Here is a 24119-nt window from a genome sequence, read left to right as displayed (position 1 = left end):
GCCAGCTTGGTCAAATGTCAAGTCAACCTCATTCATCTCCACGCCATTGTGCAGCCCCTGTGCTGGCATCTCCCACCTCAAGTACCTCTCTTCCCTGGCAATGGTCGCATCAAAAAAAAACAAAAAACAAAACAAAAAAAAACGTGTTGGCCGGGCACAGTGGCTCAGGCCTGTAATCCCAATACTTTGGGAGGCTGAGGCAGGCAGATCACCTAAGGTCAGGAATTCCAGACAAGCCTGGCCAACATGGTGAAACCCATCTCTACTAAAAATACAAAATTAGCCAGGCATAGTGGTGCGTGCCTATAATCCCAGTTACTCAGGAGGCTGAGGCATGAGAATCACTTGAACCCAGGAGGTGGAGGTTGCAGTGAGCCGAGATTGCACCATTGCACCCCAACCTGGGCAAAAAGAGCAAAATTCCGTCAGAAAAAAAAACAAACAAAAAAAAACAAACAAACAAACAACAACAAAAAAAACCTGTCCGTGGTTTTATTACCCCAGGGCTCTGTGCAAAACTAATAGGCTAAACCAACTGCTTTTTAATAGGCCATACATTATCTCTTCTTATTCTAAGGAATTCCTGCAGTCACAATGCCACCTTTAATGGTAGGATTTCAAGCACTCTCTAGGCCAGGAGGGTTCCATGTTGAGCAGTAAAACTGTCTACTCCACCAATCTACTCCATTCTGAAATTCCTCTTTTAATATTTCTCAAGCAGATACGTGGATTGTAGATTGTGGAGATATGTATATTGTGATCAAAGTTCACGCTGTCCCCATTTGCCCAGGAAACATCATTTCTACCTGTGATCCTGAAGTAATTATTGTTACCATAGCACTACCTTTCATTCTCAGAAGTGTCTCCATTTGGATCATAAATTCTGCAGTGAACTGGGGGTTATTACCTCATGTATGCCTTATACCTCCCCATAGGTTTGGACTCTGGCAGAACAGGACACAGAACAAAGCAGTTTTGTCGAGGAGAGTAGCTGGAAGGGGGCTGTAAGGCCTGGGCATCATCTAGCACTGTAGGTATTACAGTAGGATTTAAGGGCCCAGACAACTGGGGACACTGGTTGCTGAGAGGCAAGGACAGAGGGTGGCTTCCGCAGCCTAGGAGAGGAATGAGCCCCTCTTCCGTCTCCCATCCTGTTCTCAGTCGGCCCTTTGGACAGAGTCAACTGAGGCGCCTGGCTGACCAAAACCAATGAGAACATGACACTAGGAACAAACAATCACAACTGTGCCCTGCTCCACTCTGCTTAGCAAATAGAAATTAGTCCTCATGTTAGACCAAGCTAGGACATTGGTATCCTTCAGCCTACACTGGTACGTGAAAACACAATCTGAAACTCCTTTCAACCCCAGCCCACCCCATTCCACAGAGGAGGGAACCAAGGCCCTGACGTCATCTTCCACATCCTCATTAAACTCGGCATTCACATAGACCTTTGCACTTCTTGCAACCTCTTATGTCCGTCCTCCCCACTGACCAGCACATAACAGGCATTCCAATCCCAAGGGATTAGAGGTCTTGTCAGAGACTATAGACTCTTAGCCAAAGGGGGGCTTAGTGGGTATTTTATCGTGTGGTGTCAGTGAGAAAAACCAACAAGCCCAGAGACTGAGTGACTTGGCAAGCCTGCACAGGAGTCAGTAGCCCAGCCCAGCTCAGAGCCCAGTCCTGGACCCCAGACTAGAGCTTACTCCCAAGTGCCTGCTCAGAAAATCTGCAGAGGCTGCTGGGAAGCCTGGTTCTGGGTGCTTCCTCCAAATGACCTTTAAAAATGAGGAAATTATCACCTCTCGGGGATGGCTTCAGGGTGGCACTCTAAGGCCAGATGGTCTCCAAGGTTCCCTCTAAAATGTAACCAACCTCAGGAGGGACAGTCACTCCACTTCCCTCCAATACCCCCTCTCCTGGCCTGGTCAGTGGAAACCAGGATTGCATGGTATGCTTTGTGGATTTTTTTTTCTTTCTCAGGTTACTCCTTTTTTAATGACGCTGAAGAAAGCAAGGCCACCATCAAAGACTGTAAGTAGCCAAGCGCAAACCACCCAAGGCTCTGTCAAGACTGTCATTGGCACATGGGCTTGACCATTCTTTTAGGATCATACTGAAAAGTTGATGAACTGAAACAATCCCAGACCTGGAGAAGGCAGTGGGGAAAAGCGTGGTGGAAAGAGTATGACAGAAAGAGCGTGGGCATGGGTCTGTAGGACCATAGCTTGGGTCTGTGTATTGCTGATCCTCTGAAACTCCATTCCCCTATCTGTAAAATAGTGTGACCCTTGTGGGTCGTGGTGAGTTTGAGAAACAATGCACACAAAGAGCCCAGGATGCACCACCAGTGTAGATGCTCCCAAAACCAGTATCCGTTTGTCTGTGTATTACTTCTAATACTATTAGAAGCCTTGTGGTTCATCATGCTTAAGAAGACTCTGAGCTTACTAAGTAGGTAGAATTTATAATTCTAAGACGATGGAGGATCTCAAATAACCTTGTTGATGCTAATGATTAACCTTCCCTGTTTCACTTTGGCCCATGAAGAAGGCTTGGGAAAGGGATCTTTGGTGCTTTCATTTTTTAAAGATGACAGTGATGATTTTTATTAGTTACTGAGTCCCTGGTCCAGAAGCCAGGAAGAGATGTGGTCCTGGGCAAACCCCATTCCCCCATGGGCTTCAGCTCAGTCATCTGCAGAGAGGGAGCAGAGCACATGGTGATTTCCAAGGCCTCTGAAGGGTGCAAACTGGAGGGGCAGACACAGAGGGAGTATTCTTATGGTTTATGATTTTTTCCTCCTTAAACTCCCAAACAATCAGCTGAGGACTCACGTTACTTGGATCCTAGTTAACAAAAGTTTTTGGAATTTTGTGTTTCGTTTTGTGTTTGGTGCTTTAGCACAGGAATAGCCAGTTTGTGGATCACATGCTACAGGCTTAAGCAGGTGCGCCCTGCTCCACAGACCGCAGCTGCCCTCACACGAGCAGCTCTGCATTCTGCCAGGTTTTATCACTCGGGGCCCTCAGGTGTAGCATCTCACCCACCTGTGAACAAAGCGCACACTGTTTCCTGGTGCTGGTAGAATCCCTTGTGATCCATCTGCAGCAGCCTGGGGGTGTAAATCCCAGCTTTTACCACCCCACCTAACGCAGGCAAAGCCCCTGGAAGAAATGAGCCTGTGAAGCCTGGGAGACATTACTATGGCCAAAGGCTTGAGCCACAGGCAGGCATTTGCTTTACTCTCTAAGTAGTAGTGACCCAGACCTGACCAACCCTTTCTCCAGGGGTCAGTGTCTTCACCTACAAATGGGAATCACTTACCAGCCTGCCTTCCGCACAACAAAAGGAAGCTAATGCAATAGAAAGAGAAGGTGTGCCCAGTAAGTTCTTTTGAAGTAGGTGTTACCTGAATATATAACTAGCGGCAGTTAGATTCAGTGTGGTGATGATTATGATGACAAGGATGAGGATGAAGATGACAGCTAGCATTTATTGAGTGCTTCCTGTGAACCAGGCCCATGCTAAAACCTTTATAGACATTGTGTCAGGTAATCTTCCCAATATGAGACAAGTCCTAGTACTATAACCTTTTTATAGGGGTAGAAACTGAAGCTTAGAGGTTAAAGGTGACATGCTTAGAAGGCAACAGATGACCCAGGTGTGTCTAAATCTGAAGCCCTTCGTGCCTTTGCTCCCCTTACCCATTTATTTCTCTCCTGTTTCCTTTATTCTTTGAACAAACATTTATTGAACACTTACTATATGCCAGACGCAGAGCTAGGCACTGTAGCTGCGGTGATGAGCACTATTTGAGTCTTGCTGTCATTGAGGCAAGGTCAGGGTAGAGATATTAAGCAAATAACCCAAATTATAAATACATTACTGCTCATCATGATGATATTATAAAGCAAAAGGTCAGGGTGCTTTGTGTGTAATGGGGAAAGATTGCATTTAAACTGGGTCCAAGGACAGCTCTTTAGAGGGACAGATATTTGAATTAAAGCATGAGCAGAAGTTAGCCAGGAAAAGAGAGAGAAGAAGAGGTTCCAAGCAGTGAATGGCCAGTGCGGAGGCCCAGAGGCAGGAACAATCTTGGTGTCTTAGAGAAAGAACCAAAGAAGGCCAGTGAGTCTAGCATTAGCTTGGCCAGTACAGTAGCCACTAGCCACATGGGGCCAGTTTAATTACGTAAGTTATATTAAAATTCAGCTCCTCAGCTGCATAGCCAAATTTCAAGTGCTCAGTAGCCACAGATGGCCGCCATCTTGAACTGCTCAGATTCTATTGAGCCGTTCAATTCTGTGATGGTGGAGGCATAATAACTTGTATAACACTCAGGGCATCAGTAGTCTCAGCAGCATTAGCAGAAGGAGGGATGGGAGCTGAGGCTGAGAGCAGGGTAGGGCCAGATCACACATCACTTTGTGGGCAACAGAGTTAGGATTTCATTCTGAGCAAGCTGGGAAGCCACTGAAAGGTCATAAGCATGAAAGTGGTCAGATCACATTACGTTTTAAGATCTCTTGGGCTGCTATTGTCTGGGTCGGAAAGCAGTCTAGCCAGGAGGCTCCTGCCCAGAGGAGTGAGGATGATGGTAGCCCAGACCCAGCGATGGGAAAGAGGTGGGGAGAAGTTTCTCCATTCGCATCTGAGGAAACTGGAGGTGTAATAACTTGCAAGTAAGTGCAGGTCTGAGATTTCAACACATTTCCTCAAAGTCTGTGCTTTTTACATTGTGCTCTGCACACTCACACATGCACGCACACACACACACACGCACATATGCACACATGTTCCCAGACCCTTCTGTTCACTCTGCTGCCCACTTAGTTGAGGTCCAAGGCCCAGGAACTCCTCAAGGTCTGGGCCCAGCTTGACAATAGTTCAAACAACAGGACTATTTTTAACTTAGTGCCCACTGAAGGTGCCCGGACACACAAGCTACAAAACTGTCAGAGCTGGCCAAAGCAAAACAACCCCTTCCCTCTCTGCTTGGTCTCTTCTCTCCACCTGCCCCACTCCCCACCCACCTCCACTGCAGAAATGCCAGTAGAGAGTATGCTGGGCCCAGGAACCAAGCCTACAGTCCTGGGTTCACTGCTAGGCACCTCCCTGCTCCTGAGCCTCAGAGCTTCTCTGCACCAGCCTGGCATGGGGTGTGGGCTCCATGACTGGACTGCAAATGTCATGGGGATATGATAAACTTGTTTTGGAAACCCTGCAACTCAGGCCCCCACCCCAGCTTCTGGAGTGCTTGCTATCAACAATTGAGGATATATCCTTTGGCCACATTTTAAAAGTGTCCAGGCTCAAGGCCAACCAAGCCTCTCCAAATCCCACAGACTGCAGAGAGCCTGGGCCATGTCTCCCCTCAATCCCCACCAGCTGCAGGGATATAGTCAAGATGACGAAAGTTGTGAGCTAGGGAGAGCTGCACCCTGAAACACAACTGGCATTTACAGAGAAATATAGTGGGTTCATGGTGGTGCTACAGATCCACCACCCAGTGCTGGTGGAGGTTGATTTGGGAACCTGCCTCAATATTAACATGGCAGTAATGACTTCAGCCCCCTGCTCCTGCCACCACCAGCCAAGCGAGGCCTTGACTAGTCAACCAACGAGTACCTTCAAAGCCATCACTGCAGAACTAGGAACAGAGAGAACAGGGTTATCTCGGCAAGACCCACAGAAGAAACTCCCACCAGCCTCATAAACTCCTCTCATGCTGACCTGTACTGTGTTCCTCCTACCAAGCCAGATCCCCTTCCTCCAAAACACGGGAGAAATCATCAAAATCAAAAGGGCAATGTTTTTCCTCCCACCTCTTGCCATTTTGGCATTTCAACGAAAGCTTGTTGTCTATTCACACTTAACAATTCATCTTTGTTTATGACTCCATTTGTTTTCTCTTTTCCTAAAAGATTAAATCAAAACAACAGATCGATCTGGGGATAGTAATAGACACATCTCAAAAGGGTGGGGAAGGTTAAGTGAGCATCCGACAATAGCAAATGCTTAACAAATCTTAGCTAATAATGGTTCATTAAATGTCTATTGAACACCTGCTGTGAAAGACATGATAAAGTAGTAGTTATGAACATTAGCTTTGGAATGAGAATTCTCTGGTTCCACCATCTGGATAAAATTCTTAAGCTCTCTAGGCTTCCAATTCCTCCTCAATAAAATGAAAATCATGATAGTATCACACAGGGTTATAAGGATGAAATGAGATACTCTATGTGAAGCCTTTAACAAGCACTTGGCATTTAATAAGTGCTCCATAAGTATCAGCTAATAGTGGAGGAGGAAAAGAGATGAATCTTTCCAGTAAGGTGGGCCCAGTATTGTGACACCAAGGAACACACAGGTGCTCTCTATAAGGCTCATAAGGGGTCTAACCCAGAGGGTCAGTTCAGAGAAGCCTTCCTGAAGAGGTCTTGTGAGAAGTCCGCTGTGTAGAAGTGGAGAGTGGGGAGTCTGTGCAAAGGTCCTGAAGCAGGAGGAAGCCACGCCCCCAATGGAACCATTTGACCCAAGGGAAGGGAAAAAGTTGGGAAGCAGAAAGAGATAAGGCCGGAGATCTAGGTGGGGGTCAGTCTGTGAAAGGCCTACTTACTGTGCAGCCTTCATCCTGGAAGAAATGGGGAGCCACTGTAGGAAGTTCAGCTGCCGAGCAGGCATGACCCAGTGGCACTGACAGAAGTCACCCTAAGCAGCAGTGTGGGGCACAGGATGTCATATCTGCCCTTCCTTCATTCAGCAGTGGCAATGTACATACTAGATGATGCAGCAGGGATAGTTGTACAGTATAATGTAGTATAGCATAGCATAGCATAGTATAGTATAGTGTAACACAGTACAGTATAGTTGGTATAGTGTAGCACAGTACAGTATAGTTAGTATACTACAGTACAGTGCAGTATAGTTAGTATACTACAGTACAGTGCAGTATAGTTAGTATAGTACAGTATAGCATAGTACAGTCTAGTTTGTATAGTACAGTATGTAGAGTAGAATGTAATATATGGTACAGCATAGTATAGTATAGTATGTACAGTATAGTATAGTTAGTACAGTATAGTATGGTATGATTGGTATAGTATGCTGCAGTATAATACAATATATTATAGTTGGTACAGTACAGTATAGTTAGTATAATACAGTACAGTATAGTATAGCACAGTACAGTACAGTTAGTATAGTATAGTGCAGTATAGTTAGTATAGTAGAGTATAGCATAGTTAGTACAGTCTAGTTTGTATAGTACAGTATGTATAGTAGAATGTAATATATGGTACAGTATAGTTAGCATAGTACAGTATAATGTAGTTAGTACAGTACAGTGTAGTACAGTATGTACAGTAGAATGTAATATATGGTACCGTATAGTTAGTATAGTACAGCATAGTATAGTTAGTACAGTACAGTATGGTATGATTAGTATAGTATGCTGCAGTATAATATAATATAGTACACTTGGTACAGTACAGTATAGTTAATATAATACAGAACAGTATAGTATAGCATAGTACAGTATAGTTAGTATAGTATACTACAGTATAATACAATATAGTATAGTTAGTACAGTACAGTTAGTATAGTATAGTACAGTATAGTACAGTATACTGTGGTGTAGTATGCAGTATGATATAGTAAGTTGGCATGGTATACTACAGTATAGTCAGTATAGCTGGTCTGGTATAGTACAGTATAATGTAGTTAGTGTAGTATAGCATAGTACAGTATAGCATAGTTAATATAGTGTGGTACAGTACAGTATAGTTGCTATAGTATGGTACAGTATAGTTAGCACAGTATGGTGTGGCATAGAACAGTATAATTAGTATAGTACAGTATGGTGTGGCATAGAACAGTATAGTTAGTATAGTACAGTATGGTGTGGCATAGAACAGTATAGTTAGTATAGTACAGTATGATGTGGTATATAGAACAGTATAGTTAGTATAGTACAGTATAGTGTGGTATAGAACAGTATAGTTAGTATAATACAGTATGATGTGGTATAGAAGAGTATACTCAGTATAGTATGGTGCAGTACAGTTACTATAGAATAGCACAGTGGCTGCTCAGTGATACTGAGCACCTACTATATGCCCAGCAGTGTGCTAGATACTGCAGGGTTACATCTGGAAACACAAATCCCTGCCCCCCTCGTGTACACAGACCGTGAGCTTCATGAATAAATACACCATAGAATATGCTTGAATATTCCATGTAAAATGCGGAGCAGTGGGGAGAATGTGCAGACCCAACTTGATGGTCAGAGGAGGCCTCACTGGAAGGTGATTTTGAACCAGGATTGAGATGAGGGTGTGCACAAGCATCCAAGGGAAGAGCGTGCTGGACAAGTGGAAGAGCAACTGCGAAGCCACTGATATGGAATGTGCCTGCACATTTCCGGAAAGCCTGAAGCCAGGGTGACTGGGGCAAAGCAAGCAGGGGGCTAAGAGAAGCGGTGGAGACTGAGTGTGAGCTGGAGGGGCAGATCTGGCGCCACCATTTTAAAAACTCATATACTACTCTGGGACAATGCTTGTCCAGGTGTCTCAGGTTGTGACTGACAGCCTGAGTTATCATTTAAGTCAGCACGGAGTTAACGTTTTGCTTTCTACCCTTCATGAGCTCTAGTCTCTTTGCTTCTACTTGTGTCTCTTCCAGTCTGTTCTCCACACAGGAGCAAGAGAGATCTTCTTAAATTGAGGATCTTTGCTCTACACTTTGATATAAAGTCCCAAGTCCTTACCATGGTCTCCTAGGAAGGCCCTGCATGGGCCTCAATCAAAATCAGATTTATTTATTCTCATCAGGATGGGTGAGATTGAATACAAGTGCTCCTCAAAGCCACATCTTAAAGCATCTTGACATCTGCCACCTACTAATCCCCCCAAAGTGCCTAATGTGGTGTCTTCTACTACAAAGGCATTCAATTAGTGTTTGCTCATTTGGGTATGACTTGAGGTCTGAATGTGGCCTCTGTATCCCTTTCCACTGCTATAAATTATTCTATTTCAGATGCTGATTCCAACTGCTTGAAAACAAGTGGCATCAAAAGTCAAGATGGTCACAGTCATAGTAGAACAAGTAAGTGCAGGATGCTGGTTTTCATTTCTAATTTCTTAAGTTTCATTTCTAATTTCTTAAACCATTCCTAAGACAAAGTCATCTACCTTAATAAGCTTTGAAACTAAACATTTGAGTTGGACCAGTTACTCCCCAAGGAAGGTAGTAAAGAAATCAATGATTGCTTTTATATGTATTATCGAAGTCAGATTGATTTCTTCTCATAAGAGTGGGTGAGATTGAGCATCTGACAATAGCAAATGGTAAACAAATCATAGCTAATAATTATCCATTAAATGTCTATTGAACACCTACTATGAAAGACATGATCATAGTTGTAAACATTAGCTTTGGAATGCAAACTCTCTGGGTTCAAGTTCTGGCTCCACCATCTGGAGCCAGGTCCAATCCTGGGTCCACTGTGGCTTCTTCTCAGAGGAGGATAACAAAGAAAACACTGGGAATTGGCAATCCTATTAGCTTCCCCAGCACTAAGAGATCTGCCCAGAGCAGTGTCAAGCTTGTACTTTCACAAACGTGTGTGAAGAAAACAATTGCTATATGCTGGATGTGATTCTAACCACTTGGTATGTATTAAATCATTAAATCCTCTAACCTATCCTAGGGGACAGGTACTCTTATTATCCCATTTTATAGATAAAGTAACTCTAAGAGTTTATGGTTATAAAGGTACGAAAAGGTGAATTCAGGACCCAGACCCAGGCAGTGGGACTCCAGAGCTGGTCTTAACCACCAATCATAGAATAAGAGAAAAACCAGCCTCTCATGAAAAATGAAATTTCAGGATCTGTCCACCCAGACAGTTGTGGCTATGGAATCAGTACAACCATGCTGCCTGTCAGAAAAACGAATGAAAAGATCATCTGATGGTCATTTCATTCATTCCATAAAAATTAAACTGTAGTTCCATAGAACATCTGAGTCATAGTGTTGCCAGTCAATGTAAATTGGGTGTCTCTGAATGTGTGTTTCACAGTTGCTTCGAATGTGTGTTTCACAGTTGCTTCACATGTCACAACTTACTGAGTTTCCAGGTAGAGCAATCAGTCATAACAATGGGAAATATTCCCACAAAGCAGCAATTCTCATGAGCTAGTGAGAAATTGTACATCTCTTCTCTTAAAATTAAAAAAACAAGCTGGGCACGGTGGCTCACGCCTGTAATCCCATCACTTTGGGAGGCTGAGGCGGGTACATCCCCTGAGGTCAGGAGTTCGAGGCCAGCCTGGTCAACATGGCGAAACCCCATCTCTACTAAAAATACAAAAAATTAGCCAGACGTGATGGTAGGTGCCTGTAATTCCAGCTACTTGGGAGGCTGAAGCAGGAGAATCACTTGAACCCAGGAGGTAGAGGTTGCAGTGAGCCGAGATCACGCCATTGCTTTCCAGCTTGGGTGACAGACTGAGACTCTGTCTCAAAAATAATAATAATAAATTAAAAAGACAATTGTAAATAGCTAATGCTTTCCCCTTTTCAAAGGCCTCCAAAGTTCTCATCTATGGGAATTTGTACGAGACCTGCTTCTATCTCCTGAAGAAAACTGTGGCATTCTGGAATGGGAAGATAGGGAACAAGGAATTTTTCGGGTGGTTAAATCAGAAGCCCTGGCAAAGATGTGGGGACAAAGGAAGAAAAATGACAGAATGACATACGAAAAGTTGAGCAGAGCCCTGAGGTAAGTTAATAGCATAAAATACCATGAGCCTTCAAGAAGAGTTACATAAAATCGCTGGCTGTAGAAAATTAAACTGTTTTCAAAGGTTTTTTACTTGATAATGGAAAGGTCATGAGACAAAACTTTGGTTGTTAGTTACAGGTAGGATTATGGTTTGTAACTTGACGCGCCATCCTTAGCATTCTTGGCAGTATTCCCCAGGGATCACTCTGAATCCAGGCCATCTCGCACACCCACACACACACACACAAAAACACGTTTTGAACTGAGAATGGTGAGTTTCAGTCTTCAAGATGTCTGTGAAAGGTTTAAGTGTAAGTTGATAACAGGGCGTGAAAATACCAGGGTAACCAAAGACCAGCCTTGTCACCTGAGAGGAATGAGGAGACAGTGTTTGTGTTCTGTTGTTTTCCTAGGGTGCAAGCTCTCCCAGAATTTCTCTTCTGCTTGCTTTTTCAGATACTACTATAAAACAGGAATTCTGGAGCGGGTCGACCGAAGGTTAGTGTACAAATTTGGAAAAAATGCACACGGGTGGCAAGAAGATAAGCTATGATCTGCTCCAGGCATCAAGCTCATTTTATGGATTTCTGTCTTTTAAAACAATCAGATTGCAACAGACATTGGAAAGGCTTCATTTTCTTCTCTCTCTCTCCTTTTTAACCTGCAAACATGCTGATAAAATTTCTCCACATCTCAGCTTACATTTGGATTCACAGTTGTTGTCTATGGGGGGTGACAGCAGCGACTCTTAAGAAATCCTTTCTTCTCCGTAAGGGGATGAGGGGATGATCTTTTGTGGTGCCTTGATCAAACGTTATTTTCCTAGAGTTGTGGAATGACAACAGCCCATGCCATTGGTGCTGATCAGAGAAAAACTGTTCAATTCTGCCATTAGAGACACATCCGATACTCCCATCCCAAAGGTTCAAAAGTGTCCAAATAACTGTGGCAGCTCACCAAAGGTGGGGGAAAGCATGATTAGTTTGCAGGTTATGGTAGGAGAGGGTGAGATATAAGACATTCATACTTCAGATTTTAAATTATTAAAGTCAAAAATCCATAGAAAACTATCCTTTTTTTTTTTGAGACGGGTTCTCACTATGTTGCCTGGGGCTGGTCTTGAACTCCTAGGCTCAAGCCATCCTCCCACCTCGGCCTCCCAAAGTACTATGATTACACGTGTGAGCCACGGCACCTGGGCAGAAAAGTATCTTAATTAGTGAAAGAGCTGAGCCATCGAACTGGGATATAATTGGATTTAAAATAAGTTCATAGTAAGTTTCTTAACCAGAGCATCTTTTTGACCACTCAGCAAAACTTCCACAGACATCTTTCTGGACTTAAACACTTAACATTAACCACATTATTAATTGTTGCTGAGTTTATTACCCCTTCTAACTGATGGCTGACATCTGATATGCAGAGTTAGTCAACAGACACTGGCATCAATTACCAAATCACTGCTGTTTCTATGATTCAAGCTGTCAACACAATAAAATCATAATTCATTGATTCCATCTCTGGTCCAGATGTTAAACATTTATAAAACGGGAAATGTCCTAACAACTCTGTAACGGTCAATTAAATTGCGAGTCTTTGTTTTGTCTTCCTACCTGATGTGTATTCAAATGCTGAAACACATACTCCCTTGACAAAAATCATGACAGTGAATTTACACCAATAAATGTTCATGGGTTAAAGTCTGCACTGACATTTTCTCATCAATCACTGGAATGTAAGTTATTAGTGGCTTACAGCTAGGTGGACTGCCCCTAGGACTTCTATTTCACCAGAGCAGGAATCAATTGGTGAGGCACTGAACCGCTGTACAGGCTGAAGACCTCCGTACTTAAAGTTGAACTTCAAAGTAACCTGTTTTAAAAAATGTGAATTACTGTAAAATAATCTGTTTTTGGATTCATGTGTTTTCCAGGTGGATATAGTTTGTAAACAATGTGAATAAAGTATTTAACGTGTTCAACTGTCTGCGTATCGTTCAATTCAGCATGGTAGGCTCAGCAAAACACTGACAACCTGTAAAACCTTTGGTGACTCTTCCATTTCCTAGCAGTTGTGGTTGGAGATTTATCTTTTATTTTTGGAGATGGGTTCTTGCTTGTTGCCCAAGCTGGCCTCGAACTCCTGGGCTCAGGAGATCCTCCCATCTCAACCTCCCAAGTACCTGGATTACTATGAACCTTTGCTACATCCACACCACACCCAGCAGGCTGGAGATTTTTAAAGAGCCCAAAAAGATGCAAGAAATATATGGAGTAATCTTACCCTCCACCTTTAATATCGTAAGACAGAGGTTCCCATCACAAAATGGAGTTCATTGGCGCGCATAGCCTACAGATGCGTTTTTGTTTGGTGCACATAGCATTGTCTGTTTTTTTGAGCTTTTCTTTTATTTCTTACTGTGACTTCATTGCCTTATTTAGAAATCGAAAGATTCACCTAAAAATCCAGATTTCTAGCTTCTCTTTTAAAATCATATCTGGCAACACTAGTTTCTCAGTCTCTTGTGGTGTTAATTTCCTGGAGCTAAATTGAAGTTGCACCTTTGCACAGAGGATTTGGTCACTTTCTACTGCCTTCTGGACATACAGGTTGTCAGCTGTCATTCAACTTTGTTCTTGCACTACTGATGGTTGTTGTTAAAGCATCCAGAATGCCTTTACATTTTGAATGTGGGACCCATGTCCTGGCCATCTGAAGAGGTAAGTACCATGTTAATGGACCAGTCAGGATGAAAGGAAAGACTGTCCAGGAGAAGAGAAATCAGCTAACGGGGGGAATGGGGAGTTTTCAGGCAAGAGCTTGGCAGTGACAATAAAGCAGAGCCAAGCAGCTCAGAGGCATGGCAGGGACTGGGGTGGGGCAAACAGGCAGAAGTGGGCAGGACTGCAGAGAAACACACTGGCTAGATGTGGATGCTTTCCCTCCCACCCCCGGGCACCAAGCAGTTCAGAGAACAAAAACATTCATCCTTCTTGCTACTCAAGAAATTTTCATTTTAGGAAACCATTAAACTAGCATCCTCTTTGGATTAGCTTTCTAGGGCTGCCTGTGAAAAATTACCAAAATTGGTGGCTTAAAACAACAGAAATGTCTTCTCTTGCCGTTCTGGAGGCTACAAGTCTGAAATCAAGGAAGCCATAGGGTCTAAGAAAGAATTCTTCCAAAAAGAAAAAGAAAAGAAAAAAAAAGAAGAAAAAAGAATCCTTCCCTTCTTCTTCCTGCTTCTGGTGACTCCACGCCATTTTGTGACTTGTGGCTGAAAAACTCCAATCTCTGCCTCAGTCTTCACATAACCTGCTCCTCCTTCTACCCTTTGGGGTCTTAGAAGGACACTTATTATTTGATTTAGGCCTCACCTAAGTAATCAGGATAACTTCCTCTTGATTTTTTTTTTTTGAGACAAAGTTTCGCTCTTGTCACCCAGGCTGGAGTGCAGTGGTGCAATCTTGGCTCACTGCATCCTCTGCCTCCCGGGTTCAAGCGATTCTCCTGCCTCAGCCTCCCAACTACCTGGAGCTCCAGGCACACACCACCATGCCCAGCTAATTTTTTGTATTTTTTAGTAGAGATGGGGTTTTACCATGTTGGCCAGGCAGATCTCGAACTCCTGACCTCAAGTGATTCACCTGCCCAGGCCTCCCAAAGTGCTGGGATTACAAGCATGAGCCACCACACCCAGCCTCCTCTTGATCTGTAACTTATGACATTGCAAAAATCCTTTTTCCAAATGAGTCACACTCACAGGTTCCAGGGATTAGAACATGGATATATCTTTTGGGGGATCACTGTCCAATTCACCACACTCTTTAAAGTAAGAGTTTTACTTAAACATATAGCTCCATAATACAATTCATTGAAGGACAGAAAATACAAGGGACTGTTTAAAATGCTACACTTAGCCTAGCACCGTGGCACACACCTGTAATCCCAGAACTTTGGGAGGCAAAGACAGGCAGATCACTTGAGCTTAAGAGTTCGAGACCAGCCTGGCCAACATGACGAAACCCCATCTCTACAAAAATTACAAAAATTGGCTGGGCATGGGGGTGTGCACATATAGTCCCAGCTACTAGGGAGGCTGAGGCGGGAGGATAGCTTGAGCCCAGGAGGTTGAGGCTGCAGTAAGCTGTGATTGCACCACTGCACTCAAGTCTGAGTGACAGAGTGAGATGCTGTCTCAAATAAATTAATAAACACACTGCTACACTTTGAGCAAACAATACCAAAGCAAAACAACAAAAAAATTAAAGCAATAGATAATGCAAAATTCGCTTATCAAATAGTCAAATGAGGGAATAAGTACTTCCTTTGTTAAAAGGATCTGCAATAGAGCTTTCCATAGCAAACTTTCCATATATTAATATGTGATTGTTTACCTTTTTCAGAGGTTCAAAATTATACAGAGCTGGCCAGGTGCAGTGGCTCATACCTGTAATCCCAGTACTTTGAAAGGCCAAGGCGGGCAGATCACTTGAGGTCAGGAATTCAAGGTCAGCCTGGCCTGAACATGGTGAAACTCTGTCACTACTAAAAATACAAAAATTAGCTGGACATGGTGGGGTGTATCTGTAATCCCAGCTACTCGGGGCCTGAGAAACCAGAATCACTTGAACTCGATTCAAGCGATTACAGAGGCGGAGGTTGCAGTGAGCCAAGATCGTGCCACTGCACTCCAACCTGGGCAGGAAAGTGAGAATCCACCTAAAAAAAAAAAAAAATTGTACAGAACTTTTTTAGTTGACTTCCACTAACTAACCCTTCACATCTTTAAAAGAGCTGATTAAAACAAAAAACAAACAAACAAAAAAAAGTTAAGGCCTTCAGCTTGACTTACCAGAGAGTTTAAAGTAGAATCTGGCCCTTTGCGCTTTGGTAATGCCATCAACTAACAGGCAAAGAAATGGCCCAAGTAGCTTGCTTGTGGCTTTTTCCCAGAAAAGTGAGTGCTAAGAAGTTCTTAAAACACTTCGGCCGGGCGCGGTGGCTCAAGCCTGTAATCCCAGCACTTTGGGAGGCCGAGACGGGCAGATCACGAGGTCAGGAGATCGAGACCATCCTGGCTAACACGGTGAAACCCCGTCTCTACTAAAAAATACGAAAAAAAAACTAGCCAGGCGCGGTGGCGGGTGCCTGTAGTCCGAACTACTCGGGAGGCTGAGGCAGGAGAATGGCGTGAACCCGGGAGGCGGAGCTTGCAGTGAGCTGAGATCCAGCCACTGCACTCCAGCCTGGGCGGCAGAGCAAGACTCCGTCTCAAAAAAAAAAAAAAAAAAAAAAACACTTCTTTAGCACAGATCACAAATCAGAGTGATGCCCTTTATCCAGGAAAGAAAAAAATTAATGTGATTGGTTTTGTTTTTGTTTTTCGTGATTGAGTCTCACTCTGTTGCCCAGGCTGGCGTGCAGTGGCACACTCTTGGCTCGCTGCAACCTCCGCCTCCCAAGTTCAAGCAATTCTCCTACCTCAGTCTCCTAAGTAGCTGGGACTACAGGTGTGCACCACCACGTCTAGCTAATTTTTTGCATTTTTACTAAAGATGGGGTTTCAACATGTTGGTCATGCTGGTCTCAAACCCCTGACTTCAAATGATCTCCCCACCTCAGCCTCCCAAAGTGCTGGGCATACAGGCATGAACCACCATGCCTGGTCGAATTAATGTGTTTTTAAACCAAAATTCTGACAATTTAATATGAAACAAACTAGGCGATCCTTCACAGTGTTTCTAAAAGCCCAGACCGAGTCCTCCTTTTAGAAGAACAAGTCTCACAAGCAACATGAGGTCAGAGATGACCAGGTCCATGCACATTTGTGTCTTTCCACAATGTCTGACTTTCATTAAAGTAATCTCAATCACAAAAGCCAGGAGCGTCATGGAGTTCCCAAGGAGGCAGTTTGCCTCAGTGCTTCCCATTCACTCAGTAGTCAGAGCTGCAGGCACACAGGCTCAAGCCACTCCACAAGTCAGTCAATACAACAGACCATACATAATAGTATACTTAGTCCCAGCTACTCGGGAGGCTGAGGCAGGAGAATGGCGGGAACCCGGGGGGCGGAGCTTGCAGTGAGCTGAGATCCGGCCACTGCACTCCAGCCTGGGCGGCAGAGCCAGACTCTGTCTCAAAAAAAAAAAAAAAAAAAAAAAAAAAGTAAATGTTATAAACATTCCACAACAAAGTAACATTTAACATCGAAAGAAGAAGGATAGGGAAAAAGGGTTAATGAATCAGTTCAGAGAGAGCGACTAAGGCAAAAAGAATCTCCTGGACTGGGCCAGGCAGTCCAAGAGCCTTCAGTGGCAGATGCCAGGTGATTATCACAATTAACAGCAAGATGGTGTTAGTTAAGATGGCCACTTAGAGCTGCACAAGTCCTGTTTCTTTTTATAGCCACAGTCCTCTGGTGAGGACTGATAGTGGAAAAGTGTGCTTGTTGATATCCTCATCTGGTTGGATGCAGTCTTTATTTATTAAGCAAACATCTTGTCCCTGTTGGCAAAGTGCCCTGTGAAATAGAAGATGGAGTATCTTTCTAAGATGGAGTTACTTATGTCAAGGGTGCTTGACACAACAAAAGAACAGATTTTTAAATATTAGGAGTCTAATATTTTCATTTTTAGATAGTGGTGTGGCAGAGTATAGGTGAAAAACACCCTTTTTTTTGAGACGGAGTCTCGCTGTGTCACCCGGGCTGGAATGCAGTGGCGCAATCTCAGCTCACTGCAACCTCCGCCTCCTGGGTTCAAGCAATTTTCCTGCCTCAGCCTCCAAGTGGCTGGGATTACAGGCACCCGCCACCATGCCCAGCTAATTTTTTTTGTATTTTTATTACAGATGGGGTTTCACCATAGTGGCCAGGCTACTCTCGAACTCCTGACCTCATGATCCACCTGCCTCAGCCTCCCAAAGTGCTGGGATTACAGGGAGAAGCCACCACAGCCGGCCCGAAAAACACCTTTTAAGATGAGGATGCAAGAAATGAAAATGTTATGTCCACACAAAAATATGTACATAAATGTTCATACCAGCACTATTCATAATAGTCAAAAAGTAGAAACAGCCCAAATGTCCATCAAATGATAAATGGATAAATAAAACATAGTAAATTCATACAGTGGAATATTATTTGGCAATTTAAAAAATGAAGCACTCATAGATGCTACAATGTGTAAGAATCTTGAAAATATTATGCTAAGTGAAAGAAGCCAGTCACAAAAGACCACATACTGTATGAATCCATTTAAGTGAAACACGCAGAGCAGGCAAATCTTAGATTCATGATGGCCGAGGGCTGGGGACAAGGTTAAGAAAGAAATGAAGAGTGGCTGCTAATTGGGGTGATGAAAATGCTCTAAAATTGATTGTGGTGCTAGCTGCACAATTCTGTGAATATACAAAAAAATTTACTCGTACACTTTAAATGGGTGGTTTTTATGGTATGTGAATTATATCTCAATAAAGCTCTTATTTTAAAAAAGAGAAGAAAAAAGGAAGAAGAAAGAAAAGAAAAAAAGGAGGAGGATGAGGGCAAGAAGGACAAGAAGAAGAGAGAGGATGAGGAGGAAGAATGAGGAGGAGGAGGAGAAGGAGCATGGGCATGGTGACGTGTGCCTGTAGTCCAAGTTACTCGGGAGGCTGAGGCCAGCCTGGGCAACATAATGATACGCCATCTCTAAAATAAATAAATAATGAAGAAGGCAGTGTGAATGACCAACTGTGTCAAACACTGCTGAGAGGCCATGTAAGACAAGGACTAAGAATGGACCACTAGATATTTTTTGTGTGGTAAAATATACACAAAACTTACCATTTAGCCATTTGTAGGTGTACAGTTCAGTAGCATTAAATACATTCACACTGTTGTGCAACCATCACCACCAACCATCTCCAGAAGTTCTCACCTTTCCAAATAAAAAGCGCAGTGGCGCAATCTCGGCTCCCTGCAACCTCCGCCTCCCGGGTCCAAGCGATTCTCCCGCCTCAGCCTCACGAGTAGCTGGGATTACAGGTGCACGCCACCACACACAGCTAATTTTTGTATTTTTAGTAGAAATGGGGTTTCACCACATCGGCCAGACTGATCTCAAACTCCTGACCTCAGGTGATCCACCTGCCTTGGCCTCCCAAAGTGCTGGGTTTACAGGCATGAGCTGCTACACCCAACCCAATAAATTTATTTTTCTATGTCTACAAATATAACAGTCTCAAAGCGTACTCAAATATAGGGGGAATTCAGGCAGGAGGGTTTGACAGAGGAGTAAAGAAATTTGAGCTAAAAGACCAAGAATGAGTTTGTATCTGTCTGTTAGTGGTCTAATGGTTTCCTAAAGCCCGTAACTTAGGAACTCCTGAAAGTACAAACTGGTTTGGTTTTTTGTTTTGTTTTTAGTTGTTGTTTTTGTTGTTGTTTTGAGACAAGGTCTCACTCTGTTGCCCAGGCTGGAGTGCAGTGGTGCAATCATGGCTCACTGCAGGCTCAACCTCCTGGGCTCAAGAGATCCTCCCGCCTCAGCCTCCCTAGTAGCTGGGACTACAGGCATGAGCTACCACACTTGGCTAATTTTTCTATTTTTTGTACAGACAGGGCTTTGCCATGTTGCCCAGGCTGGTCTCAAACTCCTGAGTTCAAGTGATCCTTCTGCCTTGGCTTCCCAAACTGCTGGGATTACAGGCATGAGCCACCACACCCGGCACAAACTGGTTTTGAATATGAATGGAATAAAGATTTTCAAGGAAAACAAATTTTCATTTAGTATTCAGAACTCATCTTTAAAGTCTTCCATGTGATTTTCAACCATGATAGGCAAATATGGGTTTTAAAAAGAAGGAAGAGGAAAGTAACTAGTGGTTCTGAGCCCATATTTTAAAAACTCAATCATAGGTAAGTGAGCGAATGGACAAGAGATTTAAGTAATTTTCAAAGTTAGGGCATTTGCTATTTTATCAGTGGCTCAGAAGGCTGTCCAAAGGCTATAGATTTAAACAAATAACATGGTGTCCTCGAGATACTGGCATTTCCATTTTTAAGGGTAAATATCTGAAAATGATGATGTTCAAATTAAGAGTCTGGTGGCAGTTTACAGTTATACATGGAGTCTAAAGAAATCAAATACCATCTCTATTCTTATATACGGATTATTTATTGTAAAGATGTAAGCAATTACAAATTGATCTGTTGTGAAATCAGTGCAAATTAACATTAATGTAATTTCAAGTGAAAAAAAATGAATTTGATCAATTAAAATCAGGAATAAACATTAAACCATGATGGTGCTCAAGTTATTTTCTGACGACACTGGTGTATTAAATGTGCTTTTCCTATGAGAACCTTAGAAAAATAAAAACTCTGAGTGGATCATCTTTATCTTTCCTTTTTATATAATTATAGCCATATTTTAATATAATAGGCCATGAGGTGATATGTAAACATACATAATTTCAACAAATTTTATCAAATAAAATCATATTTCTAGCTAGAAACTTTCCTTCTAATCATTTTAAATGAATAATCCAACCAACTATCAAAACAAATTTTTTTTAAAATGACTGTTAAATCCTAACCTTCATTTTCCCCTGGGGAAAGAGCATTAAAATTGTTACACGATCTGCTATGGAAAGCGGGATTCTCTATTTTGAAGCCACTAGATTGCATTTGCGCATCTAGCACCGGAGAATCTTCATCCAGTGATGAGCGGGTTACACAGGTGAACGCTAAGCTTCGCTGCACAGGCGCAGGGCCCCGGCCTCACAGATTTGCCTTCTCCCTTGCAGCCAAGTGAGACTCAGACTGCACAAAGGTGTGAATTGCATTCTGTTTTAAGAGAACAAGATGGGCAGGTTAATCACGTCATACGAAGCAACGTGATATTTACTTAGTTTTGATATGTATGCAAATGAAAATAATAATTCAGAATTCATTCACTTTAACTGTCTTAAATTGCCCAGGGCTAAAATGAAGAGTATGTGTTTTGCTGGTGACTTCTTTCATCTCTCAAATGAATTTCTGCACAGCTGCTTAAGAAATCTAACAGTGGCAGGTAATGGCCCCTGCAGACTGTAATGCTGGGTGGTAACTAAGCCACGCCTACTCCAACCTAGCCTCTGCGTGGCCAGGCTGCTCCCAGCTTACCTTAGGCTTCTCAGCATTGTACTTGTCCAGAAGAGTCTGGATGCGGGACCCGTATTCAGGGTGGACCTCAGTGAAGTTCTTGACCTAAGGCCAAAAGAAAATAAATGCAAGCGTTACTCTAACTCCCTACTATATCACTCCCCAGTGACTGTGGTTTCCCAGTGTTTACTCTACAGGGGAGGAAAGATGTTTCAGCAGGAGGCAGTACTACAGGTGTTTAACAACACCAGCCTCAGTTAAGACGCAGGTCCAGTGAACGCTCTGACATACACTGGCTGAGCAACCTCGGACAGGTCACTTAACTTATCGGAGCTTATGTCCCTCTGCCAAAATGCGCAAGAAAATGACACCTAATCAGTATAATTTAAAAAATACTATTTGGTCTTTGTCCCCCATTCCCGACACAGATCTAAAACCCTTCGAATTTACTGTCTTTTATATACTACTAAGATGATCCATGGGGGCCTAGATAGCTTCCTGATGGAGGCTGGCACCAGGAAGAACAAGCATGCGACCAGAAGGTTAGAACTTCCAGCCCCACCCCCAAACCTCCAGGGAGGCGAGAGGGGCTGGAGATTGTGTTCAATCACCCATAGCCAATAATTTCATCAATCATGCCTATGTCCTAAAACCTCCAGAAAAACCTGCAACTGGCAAGGTCAGCGAGCGTCTGGATTGGTGCACACTCCAGGAGCTGGAAGGGCAGTCCACCCAGGGAGGCAGAGAAGCTCTGAGGCCTTCCCCCGTGCCCCTCTTCCATTTGGCTATATTCTTTATAATAAATCGGTAATCATAAGTAAATCATTTTCCCGAGTTTTATGAGTCTTTCCAGCAAATTATCAAACCTGAGGAAGGTGCGTGCGAACCCCTAATTTGCAGTCAGAATCTGCAGAAGTGTGTATAGCCAGGGTACCTCATTTGTCATCTAAAGTGGCAACTGACCCCTAAATCTCTGGGTTCTGACTCTAGCTCCAGGAGTTACTGCTAGAATTGAATTGAGTTATAGGACACACAGTTGCTGTCAAAGAATTAGAGAATTGCTTCTTGTTGGGGAAAAATGCGCATACAACCTAGGCCAGGCGCAGTGGCTCACACCTGTAATCCCAGCACTTTGGGAGGCCGAGGTGGGCGGATCACCTGAGGTCAGGAGTTCAAGACCAGTCTGGCTAACATGGCAAAACCCCATCTCTACTAAAAACACAAAAATTAGTCGGGCACGGTGGGGCATGCCTGTAGTCCAAGCTACTGGGGAGGCTGAGGCAGGAAAATATCTTGAACCCAGGAGGCAGAGGTTGCAGTGAGCCGAGATCATGCCACTGCACTCCAGCCTAGGTGACGGAACAAGACTTCATCTTTAAAAAAAAAAACAAAAAACCCACACAACCTACCTCACAGGATGCTGTGAGAAAAATGCCGAGAGGTGAGCTGCATTTACTGCATGGAAACAGCTGACCTCAGAGTAAGCGCTTAACAAGTTACAGCGATTTATATTGAGAAACGGGCCCAGACACAGCCTACAGTTAATGTGAAGGATACAAGAACACTGGTACATGGCAGCGCCACTCCACATACTTCAGGCAGGAATTCCCCAGCAGACAGCAAGAGGAGGCATGGCACTGGGAACCCATAAAAGCCTTACAGTTTCAGCATATGTGAAAGCAGAATGCCAAGGGTTCCAGCTCAGTTCTGCTACTTGCAAACTGTCTTATCCATTCTCTCCAGTAAAAGAAGATAAATCCCGCCCTGCCTACTGCACAGAGCGCCCGTCAGGCTCTCTGCTGATACTTGAACCCAGGCCCTTGGACACAGCCCGGACAGCTGCTAGCCCAGCTGCCCCTAGGAACAGAGAAGAAGCAACTAGGGGCCAAGGAAAAAGGGGGATTTCTAGATTTGCAAAAAGCTTAGCTCTGGGACAGGCTAGGAAACCAGAAGTGAGAGGGCTTCATGCAGCTCGATGAGCGACCATCAGAAATACCCCAGCACCTTAGCACGAAAGTCCAGCCTGCCTTTTGGAAGCACTGCAGTTCTCATTCCAGAAATCATGCAAATTTCTAGTTTGCATCTGAAGGAGGATCGAGGTATCATGACATTAAGCCTTTAGGCAGGTTTCAAACCATAAAAATGCAAAAAAGAAAGACAGGCAGACAGATTGACTGATTGATTTTAGAGACAGGGTCTTCCCATGTTGTCCAGGCTGGCCCTGTACTCCTGGGCTCAAGCGATCCTCCCACCTCAAGCTCCCAAGTAGTTAGGACTACAGGTACATGCCATCACACCAGCTGATATATTTATTATTATCCAAAGTTTAAGTAGAATTGCAGCAGGACTCACATTTTGATATTGGACATTTATTATCTTGCAGAGAACTTGGCTGCAGCCGAATTAAACAGCATAGGATAAAATTCACTCTGAACACAACTAAATTAGTACACATTGGACAAACAGCAAAGGACCAATGGATATGCCAGACCAGATAAAACACGGAAAGAAAATAATCAGAAGTTGGTTGGGGATTACTAGTATTTTTTTTTTTTTTAAGTCCTCCTAGGTCAAGTACAATAGAAATGGCACTTTCTTTTTAGGGTTCTCCCACACAGCTGCACTGTCTTCCCATGCCAGCAGAGGGCACCCTTCAGCTTACAAAGACTCACCGCTTTCTTTTGGATGAAAATTTGGGCATCTTTCAGGTGGCCTGCAATGTTCTCACACAGACGTTTCCTCTGTTCCTCATTCAGCACGTTCACATAGAATGCCCGCACCTGCTCAGGGAAAAGAGCAAGTGCAGAGACTCGAATCACCAGTTTATCATCAACAAAGTTCACCTACTACAACACTTATGAAATCAATGATAAAAAAAGTTAGAATTTAAGAATAATTTTAAATTACTAACTAAACTGTCATTTGGGTTGTGTTCATTTCTTGTTTTAAGCAAAATAAGTAAAATTCATTTATTAATAGCTCTTAACTGCTTTCTAATAATATCCTTTATAGTAACTGCTATAAATCTCTTATAAATAGATCTACAATTTAAAACCTCACCACATGCTTAATACTGACAAGTCTAAAATGTGCAAGCTGCCTTTGAATGTAAACTTAGCACAATACAACCTTTGTTCAATTCACCCAGAACCATGGAGGAAAATAAAAACTAATTTAGCTAGAGATATAATTTGATATATA

At 43.3% G+C, this 24119-nt stretch overlaps 2 protein-coding genes across 2 annotated transcripts in view; one reads left to right on the top strand and one right to left on the bottom strand.

The window, feature by feature from the left end:
• ELF5 (E74 like ETS transcription factor 5) overlaps window positions 1-12770 on the top strand; it is a 32652-nt gene extending 19882 nt beyond the window's left edge. The window contains exons 4-7 of the mRNA XM_003910049.5: window positions 1987-2037; window positions 9043-9111; window positions 10594-10789; window positions 11249-12770. Of these exons, the coding sequence (XP_003910098.1) occupies window positions 1987-2037; window positions 9043-9111; window positions 10594-10789; window positions 11249-11345 (413 nt within the window). The 3' untranslated portion in view covers window positions 11346-12770. The remainder of the gene's footprint in view (window positions 1-1986; window positions 2038-9042; window positions 9112-10593; window positions 10790-11248) is intronic.
• A 7159-nt stretch (window positions 12771-19929) lies between these two features.
• The window catches only part of CAT (catalase), a 35330-nt gene continuing 31140 nt past the window's right edge, over window positions 19930-24119 (bottom strand). Inside the window, 3 exon segments of the mRNA XM_003910050.4 lie at window positions 19930-20621; window positions 20940-21023; window positions 23591-23698. Of these exon segments, the coding sequence (XP_003910099.3) occupies window positions 20556-20621; window positions 20940-21023; window positions 23591-23698 (258 nt within the window). The 3' untranslated portion in view covers window positions 19930-20555.

This window comes from Papio anubis, chromosome 12 (assembly GCF_008728515.1).
Source record: "Papio anubis isolate 15944 chromosome 12, Panubis1.0, whole genome shotgun sequence".
Lineage (NCBI taxonomy): Eukaryota > Metazoa > Chordata > Mammalia > Primates > Cercopithecidae > Papio > Papio anubis.
This window is presented reverse-complemented; position numbering and strand designations above follow the sequence as displayed.